Raw genomic sequence first — 27,887 nt, forward strand, 5'->3', positions numbered from 1 at the left:
TTATCTCCTACTGAAAGTGATGAGTTAGATTAGTTTTCCTTGAAAGCAGTAAATCGTACCTTCTTCTCCAGCGGAGCTGTTCTTCATGACGGCCTCGGCGCTGCTCAGATCCTGCTCTACGCTGCTGGGAACCGTCGTGATGAGGCTTGACGTCTGAGACTCGGCTGCAGACGTCGAGATGGTCGTCTCAGTGTCTCCGGTGCCGGACGTCAGGATGAAGGGAGTCGTCGTGCTCTGGGCGACCATCGCCATCATCTCCGTGGTGCTCTGGTTGAGTCTCTTGGGTTTGTTTCTGCGTCTGTACTGGATTTCTCCACGAGCCTCGTGTGCGTGTGCGGCGGTGGAGAAGGAACCGGTGCTCGTCGTCAGCGGCGTTTGGGACGACGGGTACGTGTCGCCCCACGAGCTGCCCTCCGTCTCCGGGACACGACTCTCTCCGGAGTAGTTCTCGGTCGAGACAGAGACTTTGGTTTCCGGGGTTTGGGTTTTCTGCTCGGGTGTTTCGGTCACCACGACCCAATCAGCCGCCGTCGCCGGAGCGTCCTGTGCAGGTCGAGTGGTCTGAATGTCGCCCGGTCCGTCTCTGGTGGCGTTTGGTGGGACTGTCGTCGGTACGACTGAACTCGGGGATGGAAAGGAGGTGATTAATTTCTCAGTGACGGCTGAAGAACCAGACAGCCATGAGAGGCTCCACCCCGACCTCAACCCTACAGACACAAACACACGCCAGTGCTGTTACTCATAACGAAAAATAAAGTTCAATAGAAGTTAACTGATAAAACTAATAAAAAAACAACAAGAATTAATAAAAGTGACAAAAACACATGACAAAATTACTGAAGTAAGTCAATTTAAAATATAAATAAATACTTTAACATTATAGATTATTAATAATACTAAAATAAGATTCCATTACCATCAGACATTTTTTCATCGGTTTTCTATGTGTATTCCAGCCAGTGTTGTTATTGTTAACTTAAAATAAAGCTATTATAAATAGTTTTCATTAACTGAAACAAGTTTAAGTTGAAGTACAAAAATGACTAAAACTAAAATTGAAATAAAAAAGTTAAATAGAAATATTTTTTTAAAAATAATAAAAATTACTAAATGACTAAAACTTAAATCAAAATTAAAATGAACTGATACAAGTTTAAGTTGAAGAACAAATATGACTAAAATGGAAATAAAAAATTAAATAAAATAAAATTTCAATAGAAATATTTTTTAAAAATAATAAAAATGACAAAAGCACATAATAAAATGACTAAAATTTAAAAATTTAAATAATTGAAAATAAGTTGAAGTTGAAGTGCAAAAATGACTAAAACTAAAATTGAAATAAAAAATAAAAAAGTTAAATAGAAATATTAAAAAATAATTAAAATGACAAAAGCTCATAATAAAACGATCGAAACTTAAATTAAAATTAAAATGAACTGAAACGACTTTAAGTATAAAAATGACTAAAACTAAAATTGAAATAAAATAAATAAATAAATAAGTTAAATACAAATATTTTTATAAAATAATAAAAATGACAAAAGCTAATAATAAAATGACAAACTTAAAATTAAAATTAACTGAAAATAAGTTGAAGTTTAAGTGCAAAAATTAAAAACTGAAATTTAAATGAAAAATAAAAAAGTTAAATAGAAATATTAAAAAAAAAACACAATAAAAATGACAATAACATACAATAACATAATAAAATGACTGAAAATTTAAATTAATCAGCACTATCAAGGTAGAGACTAAAAACACGCTTCCAGTAATGAGACTGATTTAGTCAAGACTCATTTCCAAATGAGAGCAATGATTATTAATTTGTCTGTGGGGTTTTATTCAATCAGCAGTCATGCTCTTGTGCATTTAGATGTTGTTCTTTTCAGATTCATTCCTCCGATCTGTTTTTGTGTCTCTAGAGAGCGGCGAACCGTCTGCCAGACTCTCATTACATATTCACTTGACTCCAGTTTTTATCTACTCATCTAAGACTTCAGGCTGTTTGCCTTTTGTCTGTCAGTGGTCAAGATTCACTAATATCATTACTATTGCTCATTTTTAGGATTAGTGATCTGAACCAAACTTCAGCGAGTAACTCCAGACATGAATGATTCCTCAAATCATGCATTTTGAGGTGATTTAGATTGAGACTAAAGGCTGGAATACAATAGATAGATGGCCTTTAAAATATGAACACGTTTTAAAACTAAAGCTAAGATTTTAGCCCGATTTTAAACTGATTTAAAAACTAAGCTAAAATAAAATAAAATTATTAGTTGAAAATACAAAAATTTTATAGAAGAAAAATTTTAACTTCAACGAAAAAAAGTAAATGACAAAAACATAAAGCAACATTATTGAAACTAAAATTAAAGTGAAAACTGAAAATATATATTTATAACAATAAAAGCAATTTTTCAATTATTTAGATTTTTAGTTTTAATTTATTGAAGCTAAAATTAAAGAAAAAACAAATTAAAAAACTTAAAATTAGTAATTTTAAATAAAACTGAAAATATAAAAATAAAAGCTATTTCTCCATTTATTATCTTAGGTTTTATTATTTAAATGAAAATCAAATATTTTAACTTCAATGAAAATCTTTCCTTCACGACTAACTAAAATATATAAATTAATAAATTTAAGTTATTAAAAGCGATTTTATAATTCAACATAATAATAAATACTATAATAGCATATTAATAATATTAAAATAAGGCTGATTCCAGTCTTAATTAAACACGCAGGTGATGTCTGATCTCAACATCCACAGCATTTTTGTTACAAAAATGTTGACTGTTACAAATTAAAATTAACAATTTAAATTTTTTTTCTTTGAAATTTTGAGCAAAAAACTCATTATGAGATAAACTTGTGAAAAAAAGTCAGAATTGTGAAATAAAAAGTCGCAATTACCTTTTTTTTTTTTTTTTTTTAATTCCATGGCAGAAATAGATTTTTTCTAATCTTAATTTATGAGATATAAAAATAAAATAAAGAAATTAAAAAAAGGTAATTGTGACTTATTTCACAATTCTGACTTTTTTCCTCATAATTCTGAGTTTATATTTTACAATTTAGGTGTTTTTCTCTCAAAACTGCAAAGAAAAAAAGTCCAAATTGTGAGATAGATAGATAATAAATAAATAAATAAATAAATAAATAAATAAATAAATAAATAAAAAATCATGGCAATTCTGAGTTTCTAAAATATGTTTTATTCCTTGGTGGAAAAAACAAACAAAAGAAGAGAAGTTTGAGTATATCTCACAATAATGACTTTTTCCCTTCTTGACACTGCAAGGAAAAAATTCCAAATTGTATTCAGTTATGAACTGTGTGCTGACATGTTTCGCAATGCAACAATCCACAAAATCAATCTTGCATCGCTGCAAGCTAATAAGCGATTGCTACGGCTGCAGGTCAAACGCTCGCGGCTGCATTGCTGTACTTGTTTCTGGCCCAAGGCAGCATCCTAATGGAAATGAACCCTCACAAACGAGTGGTTTGAAGTGCTTTACATCATAAAACAGCACACAAATATTGGGTGAGCTAGTCTGTTTTGGTATGTCTCGTATATCAGCAGAGCAATCCACACAAAGCACTGGAGCGTACAGCACAGCAAGTGTGCATGAGTGAACAGTGTGGATGCACTTTTCCGGTTACTGGCTTCTCGTCTCAAGCTTTCAACCCTCAGTTATGAAGTTTCCACTGCCTTCATGGAAAATGGACTTTAATAATGTAGGCGACAGGCCTAAGTTTCCATTTGACGTTAAATATTAATGCAGCCGGGTTCAGTTTAGGCCAGAGAAGGTATCTGTATTAATGAAGACAACCCTTAAACTTTACCTCCTTGACAAACGGAGACCAAACTCCAGTTTGCTGTAAGAAATCAGTGAAGTTCATGGAACGTCCTGCTGACTTCCTGCCGCTGGGCTTGAGCTTGATTTATCACTAATGCTGACAGATCATCTCTCAGCTCAATCACACTTAACACTTTAAAGAGCATGTCTGATTAAGTGCAACCATGAAACTTTTAACTACAATTTAACAACACTTTATTCAATGTGCAACAAACAATTAAGCTAGAAATAGAAAATAGAAATATATATATTAAAAAATGACAAAAGCACAAAACAAAATGATTGAAACAAGTTTAAATTAAAATAAAAACTGAAAATATAAAAATGAAAGCAATTTTAATATTATTTTTATTTCACTGTTAGTGATTTTATATTTTAGTAATTCATTTCAAATTTTCATTTTCATTTTCAAATTGTATTAAATACTATAATAGTATAAAAATAATACTAAAAAAACACAGATCGTTGTTTTCATTTGATGCATTTAAATATAATTACATTTTTAAGGCCCGATGAAATTAATTTTTTCCCTTAAATTAGTTTTTTTTCCTAAATTCAATTAAGATTTTTCCTGATTCTGTTTTAATGGTTAAATTAAATTTGAGTAATCAAAAAGCATGTGTAATTAACAGAAATAATGAGACTTATACTATTGAACAACCATTTCTAAAAGATGTTAACAAATATAAAATTTTAGGGGCCTATTAAATTAATTTCTTCCCAAATTATTGTTTTTTTCCAACATTTTTCTAGATTCAGTTTTAATGGTTAAATTTTAGCAATTGAAAAGCATGTCTAATTAACTGAAATCAAGACACACTATTTAACAACAATTCATAAAAAATTTACACATTTTTAGGGCCCTATGAAAATTTTTTCCTCCAAATGATTATTATTTTTTTCTTCTCTGTTTTAATGGTTAAATCAAGAAACATACTATTTAACAACAATTTATTAAAGGTTTAAAAAATTATTTTAGGGCCCTATGAAATCAGTTTTTTGTTGTTGTTGTTGTTGTTGTTGTTGTAAATTCTCCCCAAATTCCATGTTTTCTGTTTTATTTTTTAATAATTAAAAAGCATGACAGATTAGTTTAGTGAGTTAAGTCAAAATCGATGTACTTTTATCTAAATAATTTTACTTTGCTGCATTCTTATTTTTTACAGTGTTTTATGCTATGAAAGTTTTTGTTAATATTTTGAAATAGATTTTATTTTTATATTTTCTCTTTTCATTTTCATTTTAAAGTTTTAGTAATTTTATTGTGCCTGTCATTTTTATTTGTTTTTTTTTTAATTTTTTAAACATGCCTACATTTTTTTTCTGTATAATTTGTATATTTTTTTGTATTTATGTCAGTAAATGTTTATTTCAATTAATAACATTTTTAGTTTTAGTTTTTGGTTTTAGTTATCGATAAAGACACTGGTGTCCAGCTCCGTTGTTTTTGAACTTCTCACTTAAACTAGAAAGAAAAAAAAAACTGTAAAATACAAAAAAATCTGGATGGAACATTGAAAACTACTCAGCAGTTTATTATTGATATTGAGGATTTAAAAAAAAATAATAATATTGATTTATCGCACAGCCCTACTTAAAATGCATCTTCCTTTTCAGAAAATATTGTTGTGTTGCATCCATTTCTTTCTTTCTCCTCTTTCATATTTACCTGATCCGGAAGTGGTTCTGTCGTCTGTCACGCTCGTGGTCGTCGCCTCGGCTTCACTTCCTGTCAAGTAGCTCCAGGGTTTCCATAACGAGCTGACGATGTTGGTGAGGGGACTCTTGGCCTTTCCTGGAGGAGCGTCTGAAGGAGCTGCAGGACTCACGGACTGACCGGACAGACCTTCATCCTCGTCCTCTTCCTCTCGGGCCGAGCCGCCAGGACTCAGATCAGGAAGCACCTGTCGGCTGTCTGGGAACGAGTCCAGCTGACCGCTCCAGTCCAGAGACGTGTCTCCGGCGCGCAGACGGACTGTCAGATACTCGGCCGAGAGCTCGGCGGGTTCAGCGGTCAAGAGCGGCTCTTTGTCCAGATCCAGCTGTCCGGTCCAGTTAGCGGGTCGAAGGTCAGGCAGGTCCGACTGGCCGGCGGTCTGTGCATCTGGAAAACAGTCAGATATGAGCTAGATTAACATCACATAACATATTTAACTTTCAAAATATGAAACATTACCAAGTGAAACAAGGCATTCAATAATAATTCAACAACACATTTTATCAACATGCACCACTGTTTAAAAGTTTAGGGTTGGTAAGATTTTTTAATGTTTATGAAAGAGTCTCTTCTGCTCATCAAGGCTGCATTTATTTGATAAAAAATACAGTAAAAACTGTGAAATATTATTAGAATTTAAACTAGCTGTTTTCTATGTGAATTTCTGTTAAACTGTAATTTATTTCTGTGATGTGCAGCTGTATTTTCAGCATCATTACTCCAGTCTTCAGTGTCACATGATCTTCAGAAATCATTCTAATATGCTGATTTGCAGCTCGAGAAACATTTCTGATTATTATCAAAGTTGTGCTGATAAATATTTTTTTTTTGTAATGTGTTGTGTTTTTTTTTTTTGGGTTTTCAGATGTGTGTGTATTTTTTTTTTAAAAGTATTAAATTCTTTCAAAGAAATCATACTGGCCCCAAACTTTTGAACATTAGAATGTCAGAAAGCTATTCGTTTATACTTTTGATGCAGCTATAATTCATATAAAACACTTGCTAGAATATTTCTTAATTTCAACACATTCTTTGCAACTTCTAACACAATATTAACTATTTAAATCATCAGAATTTAAACATAAATCCAAACATTACAAAAATGTAATTAGACAAAGAACTAAAAAGCAGAAAAAAAACAACTGTTTAATTTTAAACAGAGTGTGAAAAAGATCCTGAAAAACTTTTTTTTTCTTTTTTTTCTTTTTTTTTTTTGCATGCATTGTTGCAAAAAAAGTGGATTTCTGGGGGGAAAAAATCTTTACTGTCACTTTTGATTAATTTAAAGCATCCTTGATTAATAAAAGTATTTCTATTTTAAAAATCTAACTGCATCACAGCAATAATTCACATAAAACATTTTTGCTGTAGAATATTACTGATTTCTCAATCATTTTCAACTCATTCTAACTTAAAAAAAAAACACAAAAAAATTGTAACATCACACAAAATATTTAAATCAACAGAATTTAAATTAATCAATACATTAAAAAAAAGTTTGCAAAGTCATTTAGAAACAGAACTGAAAAGCAGAAAATACCGCCTGTTAAATTTTCAAAAGAGGGTGAAAATGGTCCTGAATAAATATTTTTCTTAAATATAACTATTTTCAATGCTAAAAGCATTGAATAATATTATAAGTGGACTTCAAGAAGTATTTAATGTTTGTATTTTATTGCAAAGAAAGGTGACTGAATTAAACAGGCTGTTTAAGAGTTTAATTTCTAAATGAGGGTGAAAATGATCCTGAAAAACTATTTTTATGACCTTGACTAATATTATAAGTGGACTTTGTATTTAATTTTTGCTGCAAAGAATGATGCACTCGGGCAGTTTGACCGACAGTGATTGAGCGTCCTGAGCAAAACACACAAACTCACTTCACGATGCCTGTGAGCGCCTTCTGCGCTTTCTTTTCTGTTGACGTATTACATTCAGTGACTTCAGATTCTCTCTCCAAACACATTACTCAGCTGCTGGAGCGTGTCACGGGTTCGATTAGCAGAGGCACACATGCTGATAAAATGCAAACCTTGAATTCGCTGTAAATCACTTTGGATTGAAGTCTGTCAGATGCATATGTTCAGATGTTCAGAATGACATACCTGCTACTATTTCATACTGTGCAAAGTCTGCAAATATTCTTGATGCATGGAATATCCCACTACATTTAGAAATGTGAAGTATACTGAATAATGCAACTCGCTTGACTCAACTTTCCTTTTCCAGTGACGAATTTTACATGTTTTAACATCATCTTAACCATTATTTGCCTTATTTAACTTAGTATGCAAGATGTCAAAAATTTTTTAGATATTCTTGTACTTACACCATGACAGCACTTGCTGAATTAAAAGTGCAACACTGAAGTCATTAAAAAATAGTATGCTGAATTCTGTAGATATTGTGCAGTATGCCGAACATCTCAAATAATAATATTTACATTACAAATGTCTTTACTGTCACTTTTGATTAATTTTATGCTTCCTTGCTAAAGGAATCATGTATTAATCTATATATATATCAATATATAATATATATATATATATAGATTAATACATGATTCCTTTATATATAAATATATATATAAATCATGACACCAAACTTTTGTATGGTAGAATATGTGTCAAAGTTATTTATATATGTTATATATAATTAATAAAAACACTTATGTTGGAAAATACTCTTGATTTCTGTTTAGTTTTCAACCCATTTTAACTTATGAGCATGAGACTAATTTACATTATGTAAATGAATAATAGATAAATAAAATATAATAAATAAAATTATTGTTGTTGTTGTTTTAACTACATTTTAAATGATGCATTATATTATTTATTATAGAAAGTTTTTATTATATTTACTTATTTAGTAAATAAATCATTTAAAAGAAACATTTCATCATTTAATTATTTCTAAAGAGAGAGTGAAAAACTGAGCTGAAAACTTAATTAATTAAAATAATAATAAAAACAATTAATAATAAAAAATAATTTAAGAAAAATGAGAGTTATCAGACTTGATTTCTTGGTTACTACTGATTTTTAAATAAATAAATAAATAAATAATAATAATTATTATTATATTTTAATTATACAATTTATTATGTATTTATTTAGTACATAGTATACTTAATAGTACATTATTTAGTATATTTATTTAATTAGTAAATAAGTATTTAATAAATAATATTAATGCACATATAATAATTATTGTTGTTATTGTTGTTGTTACTATTATTAATATTATTATTTATTAATAGAGCATTACACTAACAAGTTGTATCATCACCATAGTGACATTTTAAAACCAGAAGATTTAAATGCCAATCAAAACAATGTTTGCAAGGTCATTTAAATACCGAACTCTTAAAGGTATAGCAACCTGTTTAATTCTAAAGAGAGGGTGAAAAATGGACCTGAAAAACTCACAGTTATGACTATTTTTCACACGAAAACCATTTCACATGAAAAAATTATAAGTGGAATAAAATGTTACAAGCCGGTAGAATATGGCCGTGTAAAACAAGAGCTTCTGATGAACTGAATATGGATTCTCATGGTTCACACCATCTCTTAAGCATGATCAGATCCCTATTGATAGCCAAAACATCCATAGAACTGTAGCGGAGGAATATTATTTTTTTTTCTGTTTGTTTGACGGAGGTAGATATTTAGATCACCTCTCAAAGGAATAAAATAAAGGTATGTGAAAAAAAAGCAAGCTTTGGCCATTTGCAATCCATATTAAGCACCTGCTGCAATATTTCAATCATTAAACAGTGAGACAAACGTTGTAAAAGCACTTAAAGTGCCTTAATATATTTAAAACAGTAATATTAAATGATCAAATTCAGTAATCACTATATTAATGACACATAGTTTAAACAGATGAGGTCAGAATATGAACGCAGTGTTTTACTTGTAATGGTTTTCTATAGGAAACCATTAAACGTGAAACTTTGCACATTGTGTTTTTATTCTGGGTTTATATTCTTGCCTGTCCAAAATATACATCGTCAATAAGGTGTTTACTGATTTTCACCTTTTAATATCTACATTAGGCTTCTAAACTTAATGCAAACTGAGTGAAAATAACTGGTGGTCAATGGAGCAGAGCTCGTTCCTATAAGTGTGTGACGTCACGGGAAAACTATTAATTGCATGGGCTAGATCAAAGAAACTAAATAAAATAATAATGGCTTGTGTAATGCACGACTGCGCAACACGGCGATGCATACCTCGATAGCAGAAAGCATCGAACCGCATGCTCCCGTTGTTCAGTTCTGTCTGTGAAAGCGTTCGGACGCCTGGTTCTCCAGCGGGACAGTCCGAGTGCAGCGAGCTGACGGAGAACCTCACGCTCCCGTCAGACAGCCAGGCCGGCTCGCAGTGGTCCAGCCCAGACCTCCAGGACAGATAGAGCTGACCGACGGTCGCCAGCCGGCCTCCCAGAGACGTGCAGTGAGCCGAGGCTTCGACGTGAGTCAGTCGCTCCGGAACAGCGGCGGGAAACACTTCACCTGCAGAACCACAGGACGGAGAAAGGTGTAGCTGCACTGAATTAATGCCACAACACTTAAAGTAAATATGTGTGGGGAGTTTATAATAAATGTCATGCATCAAACAGCATCATCAAAAACCCATTACATTTATTTCTATTACATGTGAAAGCATCTCATCCATAAATTACAGCATGATGAATTTGGTAAATGATTAAAACTGCACATTTTTTAAAAACAGTTATGCATTATTTATATGTTGTGACTAACAGCTTCAGAGACATTTCTGTGGTGTTACTGTAATAGTTTATTTAAAAATATATATAGAAGTTTTGGTAACTACTAATCTACTAAATACGATACTTTTTATGAAAAATGTTTCATTTAATACTGAAAATTTTCATCACTATTTATTGCTTTCAGAGTTACTGTTGATTTTTCTGTGCTTGCATAAACAAATAAAAAATATGATTATTATTGTTATCATTTTACTACTTTAATTACATATTATGTATTAATATTATACATTACGCTTTTTTATTTAAATGTATTTAATACATAGTATACATAGTAGTGTATTATTTAATGTATTTATTTAGTAAATAATAAATACTGAATACATAATATTAAAACATAATATACAATTAATGTAACAAATAATAACAATATTTATCTTTTATTTATTTATTGAAAAATCAGCTGTAACCCTGGAAGTAATAATAATAATAATAATAATAATAATCTATTATACTTTTTATGAAAAATGCATCATTGAATATTGAACATTTTAGACTTATTTAAGAAAAAGAATCATCAGAACTAATTGCTTTCAGGGCAACTACAGATTTTTCTGTAAATAATTAATCAAAGAAACAAATAAATACAATTATAATTTTTATTTTACTACTTTATTATGTATTAATATTATAAATAAATTATTTTTAAATTGAAATTTATTAAGTACATAATATGATTAATATTATATTATTTAATTACATATTTATTTAGTAAATAATTAAAACATAATATACAATTAATATAAAAAATAATTATAATTATTGCAATTATTGTTGTTGTTGTTGTTATTTATTTATTTAGAGAAAAATCATTGGTAACCCTGAAAGCATTAATTAATTAAATTAAATTAAATTAAATTAAATTAAATTAAATTTAATTTAACTTAATTTAATTTAATTTAATTTAATTTAATTTAATTTAATTTAATTTAATTTAATTTAATTTAATTTAAAACCAAAACCAAAACCAAAACCAAAAAGAAAATTACTACTTTTATTAATATAATAGTTCATTATGGTTTGAAACATTTGATTAATCCCATTTTTCCATGTTCCGTGTTTTCCAGAATCTTACCTTGCATGTCATTGGCAAAACAGTAAACGTCAAACAATTCCAAAGGGTCCCGTTTCCCGTAATTCCTCACCCCTTGGGAAAACTCTGCGTGTCCATAGCAACCGAGCTCGGGTCTCTGTACGGGATACCTGCGGAGAGGAGACAGGTGTGAAATCGGACGAAACGTCTTACATATCCATATGTAAATAAAGCTGTGTTGTTATGGAAACGCTAATAAATAATTTCACTACAATATTATAACAGGATCCTTATAATAGTGTTGGTGAAGTTCACAAATGCCTGAAGCAAACCTTCAAGAAGAACCTCACAAGACTCATTGCAAAAAAATATTTTTTTAAATTAATATTAACATATATTATATTTATACAGTTCTTTTAAAATTAACCTTAATTTTATTTTAAATTATTAGTAATAATAATAATTATTATTATTAATATTACTAATATTATTGTTATATTAATTATGTAATGTGTAATATTAATACATAATATAAAATAATAATAATTGTATTTATTTCTTTGATTATTTAGTTACACAAATCTATGTGTTAATATTATGTATTTAATATTTACTATTTACTAAATAAATAAATATACTAAATAATATAATATTAAGCATATTATGCACTAAATAAATATGTTAATAATTACCAAATGCTCAAGCAAACCTTTAAGAACAATCTTACAAACTAAGTTTAATTTGTGTAGACCCATAACAATAACATTGTTCATAAAATATTAATATATATTATAATATTAATTAATTATTATTTTAAAATTTTTTTTATTTTTTATTATTTAAATTTTGTTTTGTTTGTTATAATGTTTTTTTAATCATTCCAACAAGTATAATTTGTTTTAACATTCTATAACACTCTCTAAACTAACTAGAAATGCATGAGATTTGACGGGCAGCGGTGAAGGCTGAAGCGTGAGCAACACCTGACGCTCTGGTCTTTGAGCCATCCGGCCGCACAGCTGTTCATGCTGGAGTGAAACGCTGCCCACAGCTGCTCAGGGGTCGCGACCTCAGCCGAATTCTCCTCACACGCACGGATAGCCTCCGCGAACGACAGCGAATAACGGGCCGCGGGAGAACGGTAGTGAAACACCACACCTGAAAACACACAGAAACATCAACATGAGAAAACAACAGCCACAGACACAGACAAGCCCTGGCCAATATTAACCTTTATTTAATTATTAAGAATTAATTAATTTCTTAATAATTTATTTATTATATTTTAAATATCTTTAATTATTTATTAACTTTTTTTCTCCTTAAGAAGTGATCAGAATAGTTTAGATTTATAACACTGGCCATAATTTCAGCTATCACACAAAAAATATAAATAAAATATTAATAACATTAATATAGAATATGTATAAAAAAAAGTATTATTTTAAAATATTATTATTATTATTATTTTAAAGATTTATTTTTAATACTATTATTAATAATAAATTATAACAACAACAATAATAAATTATTATTTATTATTTATTATTATTATTATTATTATTATTTTAAAAAAATTAAGTTAGTACTTTTAATTCATTCACTATTAACAATAAAAAAACTTGACTAGTCCCTTAGTTTTTAAAGACAAATATGAATTTAATTTCTCATTTAATTCATTACAAAACTCATTCCAAAAAGTATTAATAAAATATTAATAATATTTATATATTAATTAAGAAAAATATTATATAAAGTATTATTATAATAATTATTATTTTTTTAAATTTTTTTTTTTTTTTTTTTTTTCATTTACAAGAACAACAATAATGTTATCTATTATTATTTTTTATTATTATTTATTATTAAAAATATTAAATATCAGGGCATCTCAAAAAAGGATTGTAGGAAATCACTGTACATTTTAGTTCTTAAACTATTAACTGATAAATTAGCTTTTATTTTTATATTTTCAGTTTTCATTAAAATTTTAGTTAAAGTTTTTGTAATTTTATTATGCACTTTAGTCATTTTTATTAGTTTTAAATTTTCTATATAATTTATTTAAATTTCAGTTTTATTCATTTTAGTACTTCAGCGTAAACTTATTTCAATTCATTAATTTTCCTAGACATTTCTGACTTAAAGTTAAGGTTTTTATCTAATATTAATATTTTATTTTATTTCAGCTTTGTTTCCAAACACAATTTTTTACTTAACAATAACAACAAAGTTTCAAGGACCATAATTTATCTTGAAATGTGTGTAATGCTATAAATATGTAAGAAAGAGTCCATGAAAAGTACAATAATCGAATATTAAATCATCAAGTGTTATTATTCGGTTCAATTCAGTTTAATGTTGATTCAGTTCAGTTCAATAACAGTATCGATGTTGCAAAGTGAGTGTGTTTATTCAGCTCAAATTTTGTTCTCGTCTGATTGTATCAGCGCATTAAATCAATAATATTCCTGAATATTAATAGTCTTTTACAGCACATTTGAGATGATTTATCTGTGGTTTAGTGTAATTTCCCTCATTAGGCGTCACCCGTTTTCCTCAGAATTCACACAAGCCCTCGTTCACAGGTAATCAATCTCACTGCTCTAATCAAAGAGTTACGGCCAATTAAGCAGTTAATGAGAGCCTCAGATGAGAATGAAAATAAAGCCGAGCTAAAGTTAGACGGGAAAAGAGGCAAAAGGCTCCAATGAATATGATATTGACAGTCTGAATGAAGGTAATGAGAGGGTAATTAATTCACAGCAGACTAACGAGCCGCCGCTTTTCCTCAATGTTTATCTGAAAACTGCTGTTCTGGCTTCGGATGTGGTCACGTTACACTTTAGCCGTGCAAAATGACTTTCATAATGATTTTAACTTGCTCACTGGGGGTTTACGGACAAATATATTAAGCTGTAATTTTTCTTAATTAAAGCGCTAAATGAGGACCTTACAGAGCTTACAACATTATTACTGCAGTGATTTTGTGAACATTATAAGCTGATGTAAAACAATGTCCACTGTATAAATAAAATATTACACTATTATAATATTTTATAAATATTATAAAATGATTTTAAAAACACCAAAATATTATATATTAGTATCAATAATAATTTATTAAAATATAATTAATTTTTTTATTTAAGTACAAATTCAAACTGTTCATTTGTAGATATTTTTGACAAATGTCAGGGCAGTTTTACTTTAGTATTATTTATATACTAATTATGTTATTTATCAATATTCTGAACTAGTTTTTATTTCATATTTTTCATATTTTATATATATATATATATATATAATATATATATATATATATATATATATATATATATATATATATATATATATATATATAATAACAATAAAACATAACACTGACATAACACTGCCTTAAAATTGTAAACGAGCTAGAAATTGAGATTTTGTATTAATAATTATTTATGAACAGGAGCTGATTTGATATGAAATATGATTTAACATAAAGATGCAGTTACTGTACTTTTCCTAGGCTTAAGAAATATTTTATAGAAACAGATTTTAGTATAAAATAATATAAATAAAAGAAATATAATATTTGTTATATTTTCAGTATACTAGTATTTATTAATAATTTATTTGTATATTTTCTGCTTTCATTTACATTTTAAAGTTTTAGTAATTGATGTTCTTTTGTCATTTTTATTATTTTTTAAAGATTTTTTAAAAATCTTTTTTACTGTAATATTAGTGTTATTAATTTTTCGTACTTCAGTTTAAACTCATTTCAGCTCATTTCAAAATTTTTACCTTAAAGTTACTCACCTAATATATATATATATATTTAATTTTAATTTCAGCTTCATTTCAATTACTGAAAACTATTTTTAATAGTTTTAGTTAACACTGTTTCAAGGAACATAATGGATCCTGTAATGTGTATAATGCTATAAAATGTGTATAAACAGTTCAGGAAAAGTACAATAATTGAATATTAATTCAGTCTTGTTCCTTGCTGCATGATTTCTGGTCAATTTGCATCTCACCTGTGACCTCCAGGTTGACCGTATCCTGCTCATAATTTTCTCCCAGGGCGAGGTGGCATCGGAAAGTCCCGGAATCATTGGAGCGGAGCTGGGAAAGCGCCAGAGACGCATTGAGCGGGTCAGCAGAGTATCCGGGCAGACTGACCCGACCCACGTACGCCTGGTGCACCCTGACCACACCGTCCCGGGCCGACAGCACCGTCCTCTCCTGCGCTCCGGAGCCGCGGGTCCAGTGGATGTACGGGCCGTGTCCCGGGACCAGGATGGCCGGCAGGGTGAACACACACGGGAGGAGAGCGGAGTCGGCTAAAGGACGCCGCAGCGGAGGATGGGTCACTCTCCGGACCGTCACCGGAGTCTCGGCTCGAGTCACACCTGACAGAGAAGAGAGAGACACGAACAGAATCAGGTTAATGTTCAGGGTCTATAATTACTTACAATAGCGCAATAAAACAATATTGTAAAATCAGTGCTATTTTAGTACCAGAAATACTGTATATATATATATATATATATATATATACATATACATATACATATACATATACATATATATATATATATTTTAGAAATTTATATATATATATAGTATATATATATATTATATATATATATATATATATATATATATATATATAATATTTTAGTTTTAGATATTTTAATACTTAAAACTTATTTAATTTAATTTCATATATATATATATATATATATATAATATATATATATATATATATATATAATTTTAGAAATTAAATTAAATAAGTTTTAAGTACTAAAATATCTAAAACTAAAATAAATATAAATATAAACTTTTTAAAATTTTATTTCAGTTAATGTTTATTAAGTAATCAAAATGTTTTTCATAATTTTAGAGATTGTAAATTATTCATTTTAGTTATTTTACTAAATGAGCAAATTAAAAATTAAATAAAAATAAGTTTGACATACTAAAATTACTAAAACTAAAATAAATATAAATAGGTTTATTTTATTTCAGGTAACATTTATTTAATTTCAAGTAATGAAAATGTTTTCATAGTTTTAGAGATTATTAATTATTAATTTTAGTTATTTTACTAAATGAGCAAATTAAAAATTAAATAAAAATAAGTTTGACATACTAAAATTACTAAAACTAAAATAAATATAAATATGGTTTATTTTATTTCAGGTAACATTTATTTAATTTCAAGTAATGAAAATGTTTTTCATAGTTTTAGAGATTATTAATTATTAATTTTAGTTATTTTACTAAATGAGCAAATTAAAAATTAAATAAAAATAAGTTTGACATACTAAAATTGCTAAAACTAAAATAAATATAAATATGGTTTATTTTATTTCAGGTAACATTTATTTAATTCCAAGCAATGAAAATACTTTTTATGATTTTAGGGTTTATTAATTATTCATTTTAGTTATTTTACTAAATGAGCAAATGAGAAATAAAATAAAATAAGACCAAAGTACAAAAAAATACTAAACCTAAAAAAATATACTGTATAAAATTTTTTTGTTAAAATTAATTTAATTTCAAGCAATGAAAATACTTTTTATGGTTTCAGAATTTATTAATTGTTTATTTTAGTTATTTTAGTTAAGATAAACTAAATTAAAATAAAAAATGTTGCCTTGACAACTAACTGAAATAAAATAAGCCTGAAGTACTAAACATACTATAAATTTAAATAAATATGAAAAGTTTATTTTATTTCAGTTAATGTTTATTTAATTTCAAGTAATGATTTTTATGTTTTTAAATTAATTATTCATTTTAGTTATTTTAGTAAAGTTAAAATACAAATAAATATAAATATAAAAATATAGTTTTATTTCAGTTAACATTTCTTTTATTTTAAGTAAATAATTTGTTATGCTTTTAGTTTTAGTTCATGATGATAACCCTGATTTAAATATTGGTTATCATTAAGCAAGACCCCATTTAGAACAGAAAATGTCAACTGAAGAGAAAAGTAGTTGCTTGAGTTATTATATTTTGATGTAAGATTATGAAGATAAATGCACTGATGAATCATTCACAATGTGAACATGAGTTTGATTTAAGGAAGCAAATAGGACCCTTTTTTATTTTACATCAAGAGAAATTCAGTTTATTTACATATGAATGAAAAGCCCAGTTCACTGTTCCTCACAAAACCCAGCAGATTATTACAGAAAAGACCTCTGTAACGTCCTCAAACACAGAAAACACATGAATAATATTTGTTCTCCAGCCTGAGCGTCTGCTCTGGATCTCGCAGTTCATTAAATCAGCCGAAAGTCTCCAAACACTTCAGAGACGTGAGAGGAATAACAGAAAGATGAGCTTTTTCATTTTTCATCGTTGCAACCTCTTTCATTCTCCAGCCTGTAAAAAAACATTGAAATTGTATTTACAGTAACACAATTCTTTTTTTTGTGCAAGGAGTGTTTAAAATCTGAATCTTGTGTTTTTATTAAAGATGCCCAGTGAAACTTCCTAGTCAATGAACAAGTTAAAGATGTACACTATTGTTTAAAAGTTTGAGATTAGTAAAAAATTAACACATTTATTTATTAAGGATGCATTAAATTGATCAAAAGTGACAGAAAAGACATTTATAATGTTACAAAATATTTCTATTTTGAATAAATGCTGTTCTTTTGAACTTTCTATTCATCAAAGAATCCTGAAAAATAAAATGTATCACAGTTTGCACAAAAATAGTAACAGTTTTCAACATTGATAATAATCAGAAATGTTTCTTGAGCAGTAAATCAGTATATTAGAACGATTTCTGAAGATCATGTGACACTGAAGACTGGAGTAATGATGCTGAAAATATAGCTGCGCATCACAGAAATAAATTACAGTTTAACAGATGTCCAAACAGAAAATAGCTAGTTTAAGCTGTAATAATATTTCACTGTTTTATTGTATTTTTGATTAAATAAATGCAGCCTTGGTGACTTATTTTAAAAATCTGACAGAGATTCCATCACAGCAGTCTCTTGGTTAAACATTTATTTGCGGTGAACTTGCCTTGTAAGTGCATTACTGTAAAACCATTTCCCACTGGCTTTTACACACAGAAGCCATCCACAGATATGCAAATATAAATATCCCGGAATATTGCTTTAAGTGAGAAGGGAAGATGAAGAGGCAATCTAATCTCCCCAATACACGCTCTCTGCTGCTACCTGAACATCTGTAATGGTAAATGCATAGAAAATCAATTGCAGTTCTTCATTCCATATGGATTTGGGGATGAGTGTATATCCCAGCGTGTGAATAATGATATAAGTGATGAAAGCTCAAATCTGCATTTAGATGGTCTCCATTCACCCCCCACAGGCTCGTCTTTATGCAAAAACCAAGTCATTTTCTTTCCTAATGAGATGTAACTCAAACACGTACGGCTGAATTTCACCAAAACGCATCTGATTTACCACTAAATATAAATAAATCATATTTTACATAAAGAAAATAAAGTCCATTTCCTCCTTCAATCATCATTAGCATAATGTAGAGTATTCTAAATACTGTATGTAGTATGTTTTTACTGTATTCATGTTGTATAAATTAAAGGCAGTAAAAACAAATACTACAAACATTAAAATACCATTTACATTTTATAATATCCCCATCATTTTATTATAATTGTTTAATAACTCATTATAATTTGTTATTATATTTTTTATAATAATTGCATCCATTTCCATAGTATGTTAAGTAATAATAATAATAATAAATAATACATTTTATTTATAATGCGCCTTTCACATGCTCATAAGTCATGATATATCAATTTTTTTTTGTTTTGTTTAAATCAGTATAAATTAAAGGCATACTACCATGAACCTATATTAATTATAATATTTATACAACATTTAAATTTTTTACAGCGATGAGAATTTTAAAAGAATAATGAGAGTATGGAATTTTTTCTCATATTAAAGTAATTGAGAGGCATTTATATAAATATATATATTTTTAAAAAAGTATTTAATTTACATATATATTACATTTTTATATTTTATATAAACAATATATATATAATTTATTATATAATGTAATTTACATAACTAAACAGATTAAAAAAACATGCAATTTACATGCATATAAGTATATACTGTATATATTTTATCTATTTATTTATACTTTAATTTTATAAATGTATAATTAATTTTTATACATACATTTTATATTAATTTTTATAGTTTTAAAAGCATTTTTTTATACATTAATTTTAATTTTAATTTTAATTTTAATTTTAATTTTAATTTTAATTTTAATTTTAATTTTAATTTTAATTTTAGGGTGAAATATGAGCAGTTCATGTTGTTACCATATAACAAACATGAGAATACAGCACAAGTACATTTACACATGTCACAAAATCAATCCCACCAGTGGTGTGCATAAATAAAATGCCATTGGACACAGTGGGTAATACCCTTTCTCTCTCTCTCTCTCTCTCTCTCACTCACACACACACACACACACACACTCCCAATAGACTCACAGATGGGGGTTACAGATGAATGTATTATGTGAATAACCTTTCCAGCTCCACACACACATACACACAGCAGCACCTGCAGTAGTTTACACCTCTCAGCCTCACCATCATAACCATGGCAACCGCTGCTCAGTAACCAGGAGCGACGGGAGGACGGGGGTTTGCTGCTCGACTCGATACGCTAAATCTGATTCCAGTCCAAACATTCAGCTCGAACAACACAAAGCACTGCTGATCTGCTGCAAGCGCAGGAGCTGCCCATAGAGACAAGAGTCAGAGGAGGAACGCTGATCCAAAAGACAGGCAGCAGCTTCATGTTGACTACTAAGACACCTCGTTAGGGCCCAAACCGCATGTCATGACAGAGATGCATGTCCATCGTGAATAAGGCAATGCCAGAATCAGTGTTGCTGTTGTTAGTAACTAAAACTAAAATGAAAACTGCTAAAAATATATATATATTAATTGATAATAATTAAATAAATAATTAATATTACATGAAAAAATTAGAAATTTCACCTTGGCAACTAACTTAAAATAAGCTTAAGTTAAAGTAATTACTAAAACTGAAATAAATATAAATGAAAGCTAAACATTAAAATAATAATAATAATAATAATAATAATATATAATAATAATAATAATAATAATAATAATAATAATAATAATAATAATAATAATAATAATAATAAAGGACTAATGCATATAACAAAATGAATAAAACTTAGAAATATTGCCTTGGCAAGTAATTAAAAACAAATTTAAGCGCTAAGATTACTAAAACTGAAATAAATTAAAGCTAAATAAAAATATTTTTATAAAAAAATTTTTTTTAAAAGGACAGAAGCACATAAAAATAACTTAAACTTACTGCCTTAAATGAAATAAATGTACTAATAAAATTACTAAAACAAAAACTGAAATAAACATGCATTAAAACCAATTAAAATATTAGTTATGAAAAACAAATAAAAAGGGCAAGGCACGTGAAAAAATTACTAAAACTTAAAAGTAAAGTTAAAATGAAAAGTGAAAATATCAAAATAAAAGGTATTTCCGATATCAATACTAATAGTATTTAGATATTAAAATAAAAATTGACTATTTTACCGAATATTTGCATGTTCTTTACATTTTTACACTTAAACTATCATGGAGCACTACATGTCCACATGCAGAACTGCTTCCAAATCAGTCTCTTATGAGGTTCATTTAGTGTTGGGATGCTGCCTTAGAAGGGAGCTGCCTATGTAGGGAACAGACAGTGAGGCAGGATTTGGAACACAGCTAGAATATGAGTGTGTATGTAATCAATCCTCTGTTCTTCAACAGTCTCGGCTACTTAGAAACTATATTTGTACATTTTCTGAGAAGAATATGAGTGCCGTCTGCCTGTGCCACGACGCTAAGAGCTGCGGGCGCTTTCCGGGGCCGACTCCAAATCTCTCTGATATTCTGCTCTCTAGACTCAGCTCATAAAAATACAATAAAAACACAGCAGGAAAAGCAGCGATTAGACAAACAGTTATTTTGCTATAAAAACAGCAATGTATAATGTCATGCAGGAACTTCTGTGGTCACTATCGTGTGATGATCTGAACAAACCAAGAGCCAATCTGAAGAATAAAATTTTCTTTCTTAAGAAAAAAAACAAGAATATTTTGTTTTCCCAAAAACTTTCTTAAAGGGACAGTTCGCTCAGAATTTAAATTGTTTTCATTATTTAATCACCCTCAAGTTATTCCAAACCTCTGTGAGTTTCTTTCTCCTGCTGGACACAAAAGATATTTTAGGAACCAAACCTTGACTCTCATAGTATTTTTTTTTTCATACTATGGAGGTCAATGGGGACCAGCAACTGTATGGTTACCAACATTCTTCCACAGGAGAAACTCCTACAGGTTCAGAACAACTTGAGGGTGATTAAATGAGGACAATCTTCATTTTTCTGTGAACTATCCCTTTAAGAATGTTCTTACCTGCTTTTTAAAGATTGTCCTTAAGACAAAACTTAAGAAGAAACTTAATAAACTAGAACAATCTCCAACTTGTGTTGTTCAAATATTAAGCATTACAACATAACACTAGCTATGCATATTACTCTTATTAGTAATGTGTACAAGTTTTCTGAAGTGACACCAATGATCATATTATGCATGAGTTCACTTTTAGTTGTAATTATATTTTATATTATGAAACTTTGAGGTGTTTTTCGTCGAGTTGATCAGCAAATCATACAATTAGGTAAACGTTAAATGTTCTAACTTCTTACAAATTTTTCAATAATTGCACTTAAGAACATTCTTACGAACTTCTTAGAATTAATTGAGAGGAATTTCTTAGCTTCTTCCTTAAGAATATCTGGACCCAGAACCTTCTAAAACTAAATATAAATTAAAGCTAAACAGATATATAAAAAAAAAAAAAAAAAAAAAAAAAAAAAAAAGACTAATAAAAATGCATTTATAATTGAATGGATAACAATATATATATATAAAAAATTAAAAAAAATTAAAAATAATTGCCATCTAAATAAATCTGTTTATTTTACAGATTTTTTTTTTTTTTATCAAGTTCACTTTTTTTTATATTTATTCATTTTCAAATTATTTCTATGTTAGTAAATATTATGTTAAATAAATATAAATGTATTGTCATGGATGTGTTTTACTAATGTCTCTTTAAATAAAATAGTGTAATGCATTAACAAATATTAACTAATCTGATTAAAAGAAAATCAGTGGGGTTGTGTTTTCTTCAAAATGTTTTTTTCTATTTTTATTTTTTTTTTTCACAGAAGAAAGAAAGTCTTCAGTTAGCAGTTTTTACATTTAACTAGTAGCCTCTTAGTGACAGCAGCTTTGTGTCTGTCGTATATCTCGAGGTCCGTTCTGAAGAGGGCAGGTCTGAGTGTACAGGAGGCATTAATCGTCCTGGCAGGAGGGAGTGATTTCCCATCATCCTTCAAAGCAGCCACCCATTGCTAAAGAGCCTAATAAAAGAGCCACTGACTGAAGCTGCCAGTGAAAACATTTGGCCTATGAAGCATTTTGCGGTCGCTCACACACACACACTGATCCGTTTAAGCGGTAGGTGGGCTTCTCTGAGGTGACAGACGGGTTACGTGCGGTCAGGCCTGACTGAGATATTCAGCATGAGTACAAAGAACCTGAGAGAGAACCAGCATCCACAACGAGCCTGCAGTTACACGCAAGCAAGACGCACACGAGACACATGCACATTTCTTCTGCATGAGCACTAATTTAAGCACAAACATGATGTTTTAAGTAGAACTGACATTCAAAATTCAATAACAACTCATGCAAAACAACAACTCTATATAATTTCATAACTTTGAGGTGAGTTTCATTGACCTGATCAGCAAAAAACATCCAATCAGATAAAAGATAAATCTTCTTAAGAAAATATTTGAGAACTTTGTACAATTTTTTCAAGATTTGCACTAAAAAATATTTTTACAAACTTGGAAGTAATCGTAAGAAATTTCTTAACTTCTTTCCTAAGAATATCTGGTTTCACAACTTTCTTGAACTGAAATAAATATAAATTAAAGCTAAATAAAAAAAAAAACAAAGACGTAACAATTTAAAGAGCAACGTAATTTAACAATAACTGCGACTATATCAACATGCAATGTTTTTACTAAAGACAAGACTGAAATAAAACAGCAATTGTAATTCAAACAGCAATTGTAATTTAAAAAAAATCTATATATACAATTTATATATTATATATATTATATATATATATATATATATATATAGTATACATAGATTTTTTTTAAAATTACAATTGCTGTTTTAATAGACATAAAACATGAACATAATTCATATTATGAATATTAAGAATTAATATGACGAATTTGACTTGTTTTAGCTTTTGACATAATCTTCTTGTTTTTTATTAATTTATAATAAAAAAATAAAAATATAATAAAACAGGAAACTCGATGAAGTCAAATAAACAAGGCATCTGTGTTGGTGTCCTGCTGATTTGTGCTTACATGAAAGTGCAATAATTTTGTTGAAATGTAAAAAGAAATGTTCTCAAATGACTAATAATCGTGACTTTAATTTTGAGTTGAACCATTACCATACAGCAAGACTAAACAGGACTAAAATATGACTAAAATGCAAACAGTTTTTACTGATTGCAACTGAACGTCCAAACACTATCGACTAAATCTTAATCTCAGGTGTAAATGTAATCTCTAAGAATGACAAGATTTAAATATTTTCATTGTAAAACTCTTCTGTGCTCATACAGATTAAATAAGGTACAGGTCTGTCATAATTACAGCAGAACCATGTCATGTTGCTCTTTCCAGCTGTTACTGAACGCAAGAACATGACCTGTGTGAGCGGCCCCATATACATGAGGTCCTGTTTTGGTTCAAATGCTGTTAAGAGAGAAAGAGTGAACCAGAACTTACCGCATTCTGCTGAGAACACAAGCAGAACCGCAAGAACCTGCAGCCCAGCAGCGCCGACACACACCATCCTGTGTAGAGAGCACAGAAAAGAAAGCAATGAGAATAATAAAAAAAAAAACAATACTGGCTGCGTCTCAATTCCTATTGCTATACTAACCATGTACTTCACTGACAACACTTTTGAGTGTGCACTTCGAGAGTGCAGTATTGGGACGACCTGCCATGCCTTGCATACTAGTTCACCTGTTCTTAAAATCCGACTACTGAGGTTATGGGTTTTAGACCAAGAACATGTATTAACAAACTCAGTTTTGACTTTAAAGTTGATCTGGTTAACATGAAGCAATATTTAAAATATACTAAATGTACGTAGGACTCTTTAATACTACTATAACTAATAATAATATTAAAACTTTATTTTTTAAGGAATAATCACAAATTTTCTTTCATGTTTTAATTTTAACAGCACACCTGTTGTAAAAAAAGTGTAGGGTTGTAAAAGCAGAAAAAACAAACAGAATTTCTGATAAAAAAAAAAAAAAAACACTTAATTGGGCCCTATTTATAATTTCTTTATTTTATGAATTCAAATAAATAGACAAGTTTTGATTGTTAAAATTTAATTAGACCATTAAAATGGAATTCAGAAAAATTAAAAACAGAAAATTTGGTAAAAACAAAACAAGTTTGAAAAACAAATTAAATGTATTTCATAGGGCCCTAAAATAATATTTTTTTATTAAACTTGTAATAAATTGCTGTTAAATTGTATAAGTTTCATGATTTCAATTAACTAAACATGCTTTTGATTAATACAATTTAATTTAGCCATTAAAACAGAGTCCAAAAAATAAAAATGAACTGAATCCAGAAAAATTAAAATGGAAAAAAAATAATTTTGAAAAAAAAAAAAACATAAAAATTATTTCATAGGGGCCTAAAACTGAGCTGACAATCAAACACACCCTGCCCTTTCCTGCACTAATACTGAAAAAAGTGCACAAAAGAAACACATCATGCAGATGGAAAATGACAGAGGTTTATTAGGCGGACTGTGTGTCCTTTATAAAGGAGATAAAGGAGAATATGAATATTAATGCAGTGGCAGGACGCTGGTAAGGAAGGATTTTTTTTTTTTTTTGTAATCCAACACTAGCCACCCGTCAGATACACCAACAACAACACTCTCAGAATAGTAATCAGCCCTGTCTCCCACAGTTTCACTGAACTTCCCCTCGCTGTACGTCTCTCTCTGTGGGTGGTCTGTCTTTCAGTATCCTTCACGCCGTCTCTAATCCTGCTCCGGCAGGAAATGTCTGGCTTCTGGAAAATTGCTCTCTATATTCCATTCTTTTGAGTGTGATGAAACACATTAACACTTGCCCACACAGCAGCACAAATCAGATACAGCCAGGTACCAACACAGAACATTGTAGCAATCACTTAGCACCACCCATAACAAACTAGAAACACCCTAATGACGACTCAAATAACCAGTTTTCATGTTCCTATCATCCCCCTCGCATCAAACTATAACACCCTATCAAACACAGCAATGCCCTAATGACCAACAACCCCCTAGTAACTGCTAGCACCACCAAAGTGACGACACAGAAAACCCTAGTAACTGCTTAGCTACACCCTAAAAACCACCCAGCAATGCACTGGCAACCTAGAGACCACCTAGAGCCCCCTAACAACCACTTAGCAACACCCTAGCAACAACCCAGAACTCTCAGCAACCACCTATCAAAGCCCTAGTAACCACTCAGAACGCCCTAGTTCCTTAGCAACACCCTAGTAGCTACAACCCCCTAGTAACCGATTAGCAACTATCTAGCAACGTCCCAGAACACCTTAACTACCTAGCAATACCCTAATATCAACCACAAAACACCCAGAGAGAACATATATGTGTAGATATACTATTGTAAACCCAAACCCCCACTAGAGACCACCTAGAACCCCCTAGTAACTGATTAGCAACACCCTAGCAGCCACCCAGAATACAAAAAACACCTAACAATACCCTACAGACCACCAAGAACCCCCAAACAACAATCTAGCAACACCTTAGTAACTCCCAGATCACACTTGTAACTGCTTAGCAACACCCTAACAACCACCCAAAACACCATAACCATATAGCAAAACCCTAGTAACCCCCAGAATTCCATAGTACCGATTTAACAACACCCATAGACCACCCAGTACACCATAACCATTTAGCAATACCCTAGTAACCCCCAGAATCCCCTAGTACCCGTTTAGCAACACCTTAGCAACCATTCAGAACACCATTATCACATAGCAATACCCTAGTAACCCCCAAAATCGCCTAGTACCCGTTTAGCAACACCTTAGCAACAATTCAGAACACAATTACCACATAGCAATACCCTAGTAACCCCCAGAATTCCATAGTACCTGTTTAGCAACACCTTAGCAACAATTCAGAACACAATTACCACATAGCAATACCCTAGTAACCCCCAGAATTCCATAGTACCTGTTTAGCAACACACATAGCAATCCCCTAGTAACCCCCAGATTTCCACATAGCAATACCCTAGTAACCCCCAGAATTCCATAGTACCTGTTTAGCAACACCTTAGCAACCATTCAGAACACCATAACCACATAGCAATACCCTAGTAACCCCCAGAATTCCCTAGTACCTGTTTAGCAACACCTTAGCAACCATTCAGAACACCATAACCACATAGCAATACCCTAGTAACTCCCAGATTTCCCTAGTACCCATTTAACAACACCCATAGACCACCCAGAACACCATAACCACTTAGCAATACCCTAGTAACCCCCAGATTTCCCTAGTACCCATTTAACAATACCCTAACGACCACCAAGAACACCATAACCACTTAGCAATACCCTAATCCCCTAGTAACTGCTTAGCAACACCCTAACCATCACCCAAAACACCATAACCACCTAGCAACAGCCTAGCGACCACCTAGTACCCCCAGCACCCATTTAGCAACACCCAAAACACATAAGCAATGAATCAGCTAAGAAAAGCTGTCTGGCTCACTTAACTTCATGGAGCTGTAATGAGAATGAGCATAAGGAGGCCTCGGCAGGTTCATGAGAGGCTGAGAGATCAGGAGGGTGTGAACCTGGTGTCAATCAGCAGGCCGTGTGGAGTGATTTCATGCCCTCTATCCATTATGCATGCAGCGAGGACTCGCTCCCTGATCTCTCTCGACTGGCACCAGCATCACGACACTCGGCTTACAGCTCACAAACACTCTGCCAACAGCACCTCCACAGGGAAACATGGAGAGAGGAGGAGAAACGCCAGCATTTAAGAGCCAAACAGCCCCAGACACAGCCAGAGAGAGAGAGAGAGACGGAAATAAAAGGGACGGAAGACTTATTTACAGGCATGGGAAGGTCATGCACCAGCTTGGCTCCAGCACTGAAATGAGTTTCTGAGCGAGCGAGCAGCTATTCTCTCTACT

At 30.3% G+C, this 27,887-nt stretch overlaps 1 protein-coding gene across 1 annotated transcript in view; it reads right to left on the bottom strand.

Annotated features, from left to right (window-relative positions):
* Positions 1–27,607, bottom strand: part of LOC109095837 (neurocan core protein-like) — a 51,674-nt gene extending 24,067 nt beyond the window's left edge. The window contains 8 exon segments of the mRNA XM_042713355.1: positions 60–707; positions 5,539–5,973; positions 9,827–10,108; positions 11,459–11,586; positions 12,400–12,574; positions 15,448–15,822; positions 24,403–24,470; positions 27,543–27,607. Of these exon segments, the coding sequence (XP_042569289.1) occupies positions 60–707; positions 5,539–5,973; positions 9,827–10,108; positions 11,459–11,586; positions 12,400–12,574; positions 15,448–15,822; positions 24,403–24,470; positions 27,543–27,592 (2,161 nt within the window). The 5' untranslated portion in view covers positions 27,593–27,607.
* Positions 27,608–27,887: the final 280 nt, after the last annotated feature.

Source organism: Cyprinus carpio, chromosome A2 (genome assembly GCF_018340385.1).
Source record: "Cyprinus carpio isolate SPL01 chromosome A2, ASM1834038v1, whole genome shotgun sequence".
Taxonomy (NCBI): domain Eukaryota; kingdom Metazoa; phylum Chordata; class Actinopteri; order Cypriniformes; family Cyprinidae; genus Cyprinus; species Cyprinus carpio.